Source organism: Bison bison, unplaced genomic scaffold (genome assembly GCF_000754665.1).
Source record: "Bison bison bison isolate TAMUID 2011002044 unplaced genomic scaffold, Bison_UMD1.0 scf7180017864503, whole genome shotgun sequence".
In the NCBI taxonomy this organism is placed as follows: Eukaryota; Metazoa; Chordata; class Mammalia; order Artiodactyla; family Bovidae; genus Bison; species Bison bison.
Window position 1 is genome coordinate 4,532,487 of NW_011495061.1, and position 9,204 is coordinate 4,541,690.

The following is a 9,204-nucleotide window of genomic DNA, read 5'->3' on the forward strand; positions in this document are numbered from 1 at the left end:
ACAACAGACTGGTTTCAAATAGGAAAAGGAATATGTCAAGGCTGTATATTGTCACCCTGTTTATTTAACTTATATCCACAGCATCATGAGAAACACTGGGCTGGATGAAGCACAAGTTGGAATTAAGATTGCTGGGAGAAATATGAATAACCTCAGATATGCCAATGATACCACTCTTATGGCAGAAAGTGAAGAAGAACTGAAGAGCCTCTTGATGAAAGTGAAAAAGGAGAGTGAAAAAGTTGGCTTACAGCTCAACATTCAGAAAACACAGATCATGGCATCCAGTCCCATCACTTCATGGCAAATAGATGGGGAAACAGCAGCTGACTTTATTTTGGGGGGCTCCAAAATCACTGCAGATGGTGACTGTAGCCATGAAGTAAAAAGATGCTTACTCCTTGGAAGAAAAGTTATGACCAACCTAGAAAGCATATTAAAAAGCAGAGACATTACCTTGCCAACAAAGATCTGTCTAGTCAAGGCTATGGTTTTTCCATTAGTCACGTATGGATGTGAGAATGGACTATAAAGAAAGCTGAGCACCAAAGAATTGATGCTTTTGAACTGTAGTATTGGAGAAGACTCTTGAGAGTCCCTTGGACTGTATGGAGATCCAAACAGTCCACTAAAGGAAATCAGTCCTGAATGTTCATTGAAAGGACTGATGTTGAAGCTGCAACTCCAAAACTTTGGCCACCTGATGCAAATAACTGACTCATTGGAAAAGACCCTGATGCTGGGAAAGATCGGAGGCGAGAGAAGGGGACGACTGAGGATGAGATGGTTGGATCACATCACCAACTCAATGGACATGAGTTTGAGTAAACTCCTGGAGTTGGTGATGGACAGGGAGGCCTGGCGTGCTGCAGTCCATAGGATCAGACACAACTGAGCGACTGAACTTAACTGAAATATTTTCTAGAGAAACACAGTTTGTGGGACTGAAAAAAAAAAATCTTGTCATTCTTCAGTCTGTGAGGACATAGAATAATCTATCAAGAAGATTAGTAGAAAACATTATTACTTCAACTTTTATGCAACAATTTTAACAATGTCATAATGATCTAATTTTTCAGTAATTACTGCTTTCTTATCAACAATATACCCAAACCTGAAATGCTCTTCCCATCTAATACAAGAGACATTCAAATGTTAAATTGTCATAATTTCATGACAACTTTCAACCTCAGGTTAGTCCCTCCTCTTAATCTCACCACCGAATCATCAAACTGTCCAGAACTGAACCCCACGACACCTAATCCCTTCTTGGTATCCTTCAATAAGAATCCAAACCTTTCAAAAGGCCATGTGCCTTCTCTCCATTGTCAGGAGACATGTGGTAATTATTTGGTGAGTTCTCCCTTGCTGTGCTTCCCTGATGGCTCAGTTGGTTAAGAATCCTGCCTGCAGTGCAAGAGACCCAAGTCCAATCTTTGAGTGGGGAAGATCCCTAGAGAAGGAAATGGCAACCCACTCCAGTATTCTTGCCTGGAGAATCCCATGGACAGAGGAGGCTGGTGGGCTACAGTCCATGGGGTTGCAAAGAGTCAGACACGATTTATCAACTAAACCACCACCCTTGCTGTGCTGACCCAAAAAACTTGATTTGTTGCACTATCGGTTTATTTCTCGTGGCCTTTGGCTGGTTAAGCTTTAACATGGTCATCACACGTTTACACTCAAGTTGTGGAACAAAAAAGACAATTAGTGAAATTTATGAATATGATAGGTTTCATAAAGAGACTATGGATAAAATTATTAGAATCAAGAAATGAGAAGAAATTTGAGATCAAGTTGTCAGTTGAGATATTCAAATGATTAGAAGTTGCCATTGCTCATGACAAAGACAGAGATGGAGAGGAAAATGGTCACACAGGTGCTAAATTCTCAGGGGATGAGCAGCAGGGAGATCAATTAGGGTTAGGTACCAGAGGTGCCAGAGTCGGAATGCCCTGAATCTCAAAGGAGGAAGTATCTGGGACTGAGGATAAAATAGAATAAGTTGCAAAATGTAACATATCCAGGAGCTTTGTTCCATTTGTCATATATGAGACACAACAATAACTTTAGGTAACTTTTCTAGATAATTATATGTTAACTCTGAAATCTCATGAATAGCCTATAAAATGTGAGCTTTAAACCCCATTTTACAGGTCATAAAATTGAGTCTCAAAGAAGTTAAAAACTTTCACTCAATTCATCCACCTCAAACTGACCCCAGGTCTCCTGGGTACAAAAGCCACATCTAGTGTTTCTCAAACGATTTAAATAAAGGATCATTTCCCCTGGGTGTCCATGGGTCAATACTTGTTAGGAAAATAGTAAAATGAGAACTACTAACAAAATAAGAAAAACTAAAATACAACAGAATAAACCAATTTTAAAAACTTATTGGAGTCAACACACTCTCTCAAATTGCTATAAAGAGTACAAATGGTTCCCCACAACCTCTGTTCTTATTTGGACCTGGACTGACAATAAATAATTTGCCAACCAGAACCTGCCCAGGGACTATTAGCATACTTTGAGTAAAGTGGACTCTGCTTTCTTCTGCTTACTTTCTGCTAACTGAACCATATTACTCCAGGGCTTTCCCCACTACCTGATGTTCTCAATTAAAGAAATTGTTTTGTCAATAGAGAGGAAATTGGAGCCCTGGTGACACTGACTGTGGTCCCCATCGCCCATCAAATTTCTATTTCAACAGTTTTTCCTCCTGGTCTCTGGACAAAGCTTCCATCAGGATCCTCAGAAATATACCTTTTGTTGGGAATTGGACCTTCCATTTATGCCACCTTAATGAGACACCTGGCTCCATGAGTCACTTCTAGAGAACAGTCCGAGGAATTTACCTCAAAGGGGCAAGTAACAACAGCCCTGGGAATTCCATTAGAGCCTTTCTTTTCCTCCCAATACACACAAAAGACACTCATCATCACAGAAAGTATGTAACTGTGTTCCTAAACGGAGGAGTGCATTCAATGGTTAACACTGTCAGAGATTCAGTGCACAACTGCTATACAAGTAAGTGGAAAACATCTGCTTTATAAAATTCTCTTTGAAATTCAGCATAAGTAAGTCTGGCTCTAAAAGGAGAATGCAGTAGTCACAGATTTTATTTAAATTTTTATTTTTCAATGAGAAACTAAAATAATAGAAACTCAACTTTATGATTCCTGTGGAAACTGTGGCCTCAGCAATATTTGCACTGCAGAGAATAGAGACACAGACATAGAAAACAGGCTTGTGGACCCAGCAAAGGGAAGAAGACTGAGAGAGTAGCACTGAAACATATACACTACCATATGTAAAACAGATAGCTAATAGGAAGTTGTATAACACAGGGGCCTCAGCTCAGAGCTCTGTGATAACCCAGAGGGGTGAGATGGAGTAGGGGATGGGAGGGAGGTTCAAGAGGGAAGGGACATATGTATACTTATGGCTGATTCGTGTTGTTGTATACCAGAAACCACACAACGTTGTAAAGCAACTACCTTCAAATTAAAAAAAAAAATTAAGAGAAAAAAAAAAAATGATTTTCACCATAGAATGATCATTCTGGGCACCCAAAGAAGACCTTCCCAGGAGAGCCCAGAGAAGTATGGATTGTCTTTGTCAGGCAAAGCCACTGCTAAGCTTGTGTAACTGTAGCTATGAAAAGGAAATAAGAAAGAAATGACTTGATATGCAGGTTTATGGGGCTTTTAGCCCTATGCCCACTGATCATCTTCAAATGTGACCTATTTGTTGAGGGAAAGTATTGGGAAGAGTCAGAATCCCTGAGCCAGATAGGGAAGCATAAGTGGGATGCCACTGAGCTCTAGGAAGACCCATAGGCAGCCAGTAGAGAAGAAGGGAAGGGCAAGAATCAGCTGTTATATTATGCATATGACTACGAATGACATGGTCCAGAACCAAGAAAGCAACAGATACTATACTTCCTGACTTCTTTTGGATTTGTGAAAAATCTTCTGACATGTGTTAAAAGAAATCTTATACTTCCCATAAATATTTTAAATAACTTAAAATCTATCCACTCTTCATTTTTACTTAATGAAAAATAGTTACTTAGCTCTAATGTATGACCAAACACCTTTAAATACTTTGCAGATGTCATTTCTTTTAATCTCACAACAATGATGCTATATGGGGACAATTATTCTCATGTTACAAATTGAAAAAAAACAAACTGGAAGTCAGGGAGATTTAAGTGTCATGTGCAAGTGTCACTGGGAGTATCCGAGTTTTCTTTCTCCAATATCCATGACTACTGTCAGCACAGATTGTGCTCACACTGTGTGCACAGTGAATGCAGGATCGGCCCCCCTTAACTCTGCTTGAGTCAGAAGGCAAAGAGCACACATGCTGCTCAGTGTTTGGCTCAATCCTCAGATAAGCGTTTGTTCAGAGGCTAAGAGGAGAAATGTGAGGGATGGGAAAAGCATGCCACAGGTAGAATGGGCAGAGATTCTGTGAATGTTAATTTCGGAGAATGGAAGGCAGTGGAGGTGTGCCAGCTATATTCAAGTATATTGGTGTTTTGATACTGAAAGGAGATGATTTGTGCTATTAAAACTCATTGAGGATCAAATGATAAAACCAAAAACAGATTTTTCATGATAGATCTAACATGCCTGGCAGTAAGCTTGCTTGTCACTAGAGTAATTTAAATGTGTTTAATGTAGACCAATCAGAACACATTCTTTAATGAGCCATAGATTCTCAACTATTGGTTCACTATATCTCACAATTCATTCTGTAAAAGAACTGAGTTCTGCCACTTGAAATACAAAATACTTTCTTATTGTAAAGTAAGAAATTTTTAGGAAATTAAGAATTTTGAAGACATTTGTACTGATATTTATCATTTGTGTTAAATATTTCAATCTTTAAGAATTGAAATATTGTCAACAGAAAATTTTCTATGAAAATTAGAACCAATAACACTGAATAAAAAATGTCAGTGTTATATGACTCTTAAAAGCACAAGTTAAAGGAAGCTAAAGGAGATGTTTTATTTATTTTTTAGATATTATTTATTTATTTAGATATTTATTTTTAAGCTTATCATTTGGATAAATATAACTTTCTTTATAATTTTCACTCATTCTTTAGTAACCATGAAAATATTACAGTGGAGTGTAGTAATTTGTTTAGTCTCTTATAATTTATCATTAATTCTGTTTTCTCAAGACTATCTCAAAACACAAAAACTTTGCCTTTGTCACAACACAATGGCAAAACATGAGAAGGTACTAAGCTCTTTACTGAAACTACAGCCAAGAAGTCAACAAAACAATGACGATAGTTTAACATGTTGATTCAGTATTTTCATTATTGTAAATCATGGGGATACTCAAATTAGAGCACAGAATATACTTTTGAATTATGCCTTATATATCTAGGAATGTGTGTTTTGTAATGTTATCCTCCTGATGTTTATCCAATTTGTGGGATTACAACAGTTTTGACAGTTAAAAGTTGTGAACAGTTATGTGTCCAAAATTAGTGGGTGATTAAATTAAGGGCTAGTAACTCATTATCATTATCTCTAGTAACTCACTATTACTAGTAACTTCATTATCATGAAGATCTCAAATATTATGTGAGGAATTATAATGTGATAAACTTTTTATGAGTTTCCCTGGTGGCTCATTGGTAAATAATCTGCCAGCCAATGCAGGAGACACAGTTTAGATCCCTGGGTTGGGAAGATCACCTGGAGAAGTAAATGACAACCCACTCCAGTTTTCTTGCCTAGAAAAGTCCTTGCACAGAGGAGCATGGCAGGCTACAGTCCATGGGGGCATAAAAGTGTCAGACACAACTTAGTGACTATACAACAACACACCTTTTACATGAAATGCAAAGAAAAATAATGACATTATACTTCCATATACAATATCATAGAAGTTGTATTAAAATATATTGTGTGTGTGTGTGTGCTCAGTCACTTCAGTCATATCCAACTCTTTGAGACCCTATGAACTGTAGCATACCAGGCTCCTCTGCCCATGGGATTCTCCAGGCAAGAATACTGGCATGAGTTGCCATGCCCTCCTCCAGGGGATCTTCCCAAACCAGGGATTAAGTGAAGTGAAAGTCAGTCATGTTCAACTCTTTGTGTCCCCATGGACTATATGTAGTCCATCGAATTCTACAGGCCAGAATACTGGAGTGGGTGGCCGATCCCTTCTCAGCAGATCTTCCCAACCCAGGAATCAACCAGGGTCTCCTGCATTGCAGGCAGATTCTTTACCAACTGAGCTATCAGGGAAGCCCATCTAAATATACTAGAAGAAAAAATTCATAGGAATAAATACCAAGTTTGTAATAATTAACTTGTGTAATAGTAGCCAGATTTCAGAGGAATGTTTCTTTTGAATTTTCAAGTGTTCACCTTCAATGTAATTATATGATTTCATTTAGAAACAGCACAAACAATTATTTTACTTACACCACTCTTACAGACTTTTTATACATTAATAACATGTTTAATGTCTTTCTTCTCTACAAGACTTGGTTTCTCTCAACAAGGAACCTAAATTTTATTCATTTCTGGTTCCCCACAGTGTGTTCATTGTATTGTACAAATCACGCATGAATTCATTTAGCAAGCTTTGCTTTAGCACAATTTGTTCCCAAGCACTACTTATCTGTGACACAGGGATAAAATGCATCATTGTTGAGGAGAATGTATATTAATTGGGGGTAGCAAAATGTAAAAATGCAAACAACAACAAAAACCATAACCCAGGTATAAACAGTGGCAAACTAGACAACTTCAAAGTGTGATATCAACACCAAGGGAAGTTTTCTGATTGTCCCTTAGAAGGCAAAGAAAGCTTTGCAGATAAATGAATCTTAAGGATGAATGAAGTCATCCAGGGTAATGACAGTGGGAGACTGGAGAGCCATTCAAGTGAGAGAGCAAAGATTAAGGCCAGAGAGGGTAGAGTGCACTGAGGGGACTCTAAATAGTTCAGGAAGTTGGATTAGTGCAAGTGTTGGATGGAAACACCCTGAGAGACATGCAAAATGTTTGAGGCAGGGGACACACCAGAAAGTGTACACTGTCCTCTGCTAAGATGGTTAGGTTTCCTCCTGCGGGCTGGAGAAACCATGAGAGTCTTAAAAGCATGCCTTCGGTATCACCCTTTGATTTGAGCAAGAGATCACTTTGGCAGATATATTGTGAATTATAAGGATACAAGAATGAAGACAAGGAGGTAAATAGATGAATAAAATAAAGAGGAAAAATGAACACTAAAGTCTCAACTAAAGCAGCGACACTAGCAGTAGAAGTATGGAGATTGATAAATAAATGGGGAACAAAACTGTAGATAGAATCATTAGGATTTTATTACATGTGGTCCAATGTGAGGAATAAGAAGAGGACCACTCTCATATTTCAGACACAAGAGATTGGGTAGATTGTGGTATCATTCCACAGATACAGAACACAGGAGGAGTGGTCCAAGGAAGGGATGAGTTTGGTCTGGAGGAGGCTGAGTTAGGGTATTTCTTGGATCCTCAACTGGAGACTTCCAAACAATTATTGAAACTATGCATCTGGATAGTAGAAGAGAGTTCTAAGATTCAGAGTTAGAGAGGTGTTTTAAAGTAAATGGTGGATAAATAAAGGAATAAAATTGAGACTGCCAGAGAGTGAGGTTGAATCATTCTTTTTTATGTAAAAAGCAAAGAAACAAAAAATCAAAACATCATCTACAGCATCATAGTTACAGACCAGGCAGAGGAAGTAAACACTATGAATGGCTCCAAGGAATAAGCAAAGAAATTCAAGAACAGCTAAGGAAAACCCAAAATGTGTAGGAAGAAAGCATAAAACAAGTGAACATTCACATTTCCTTCAACAGGAACAATTCCCAGAGGACATGGAGGCTGGAAACCACACCAGTGTGACAGATTTCATCCTTTTGGGGTTAACGGAGGACCCTACACTTTGTGTCATCTTCTTTGTGGTGTTTGTAGGCATTTATGTCATCACCTTAATAGGCAATATTAGCATAATCATTTTAATAAGAAGCTGTTCCCACCTTCATACTCCCATGTACTTCTTCCTCAGTCATTTGGCTTTTGTAGACATGGGGTTTTCCACATCCATCACACCTATGATGATTATAGGACTTCTGAAACATAGATTGGCCCTCCCAGTTGCTGGCTGTGAAGCCCAGCTCTGTTCTGGGGTCACATTTGGGACAACTGAGTGCTTCCTGCTGGCTGCCATGGCCTATGACCGCTATGTGGCCATCTGCTTGCCCCTGCTCTATTCCACCCATATGTCCCCCAGAGTCTGTGTCATCTTGGTTGGGGCTTGCTATCTGGGTGGGTGTGTGAATGCTTGGACATTTGGTAGTTGCTTACTAACTCTGTCTTTCTGTGGGCCAAATCAGGTAGACCATTTTTTCTGTGACTTCTCCCCTCTGTTGAAACTTTCCTGCTCAGATGTCTCCATCATTGAAATTATCCCTTCCATCTCTTCTGGCTCCATCATTGTGGTCACAGTGTCCGTCATAGCTCTCTCTTACATCTGCATCCTCAACACCATCCTGAAGATGCACTCCACTGAAGGGAGACACAAGGCCTTCTCCACCTGCACCTCTCACCTCACTGCAGTCACTCTCTACTATGGAACGATTACCTTCATTTATGTGATGCCTAAATCCAGCTACTCAACTGAGCAGAACAAAGTGCTGTCTCTGTTCTACACGGTGTTGATACCCATGTTTAACCCTCTCATCTACAGTCTGAGGAACAGAGATGTAAAGGAGGCCCTGAGAAAGCAAGTGTCAGAATATATTCTTAGGATCTATTCTTAACATTTCAGATGACCTATAAATTTTTGTTTACTGGTAGCATACCAATTGCTTAAATTGAAAACACAATGCTGCTGCTGCTACTGCTGCTGCTGCTGCTGCTAAGTTGCTTCAGTCGAGTCCGACTCTGTGCGACCCCACAGACGGAAGCCCATCAGCCTCCCCCATCCCTGGGATTCTCCAGGCAAGAACACTGGAGTGGGTTGCTATTTCCTTCTCCAATGCATGAAAGTGAAAAGTGAAAGTGAAGTCGCTCAGTTGTATCCGACTCTTCACGACCCCATGGACTGCAGCCCACCAGGCTCCTCCATCCATGGGATTTTCCAGGCAAGAGTACTAGAGTGGGGTGCCATTGCCCTGT

The 9,204-nt window shown here is 39.4% G+C and overlaps 1 protein-coding gene across 1 annotated transcript; it reads left to right on the forward strand.

Moving 5' to 3' along the window:
* Positions 1-7,901: 7,901 nt before the first annotated feature.
* Positions 7,902-8,846, forward strand: LOC104980534 (olfactory receptor 491-like). The gene has a single exon (XM_010829287.1). The coding sequence runs from the start codon at positions 7,902-7,904 to the stop codon at positions 8,844-8,846; it is 945 nt and encodes a 314-aa protein (XP_010827589.1).
* Positions 8,847-9,204: the final 358 nt, after the last annotated feature.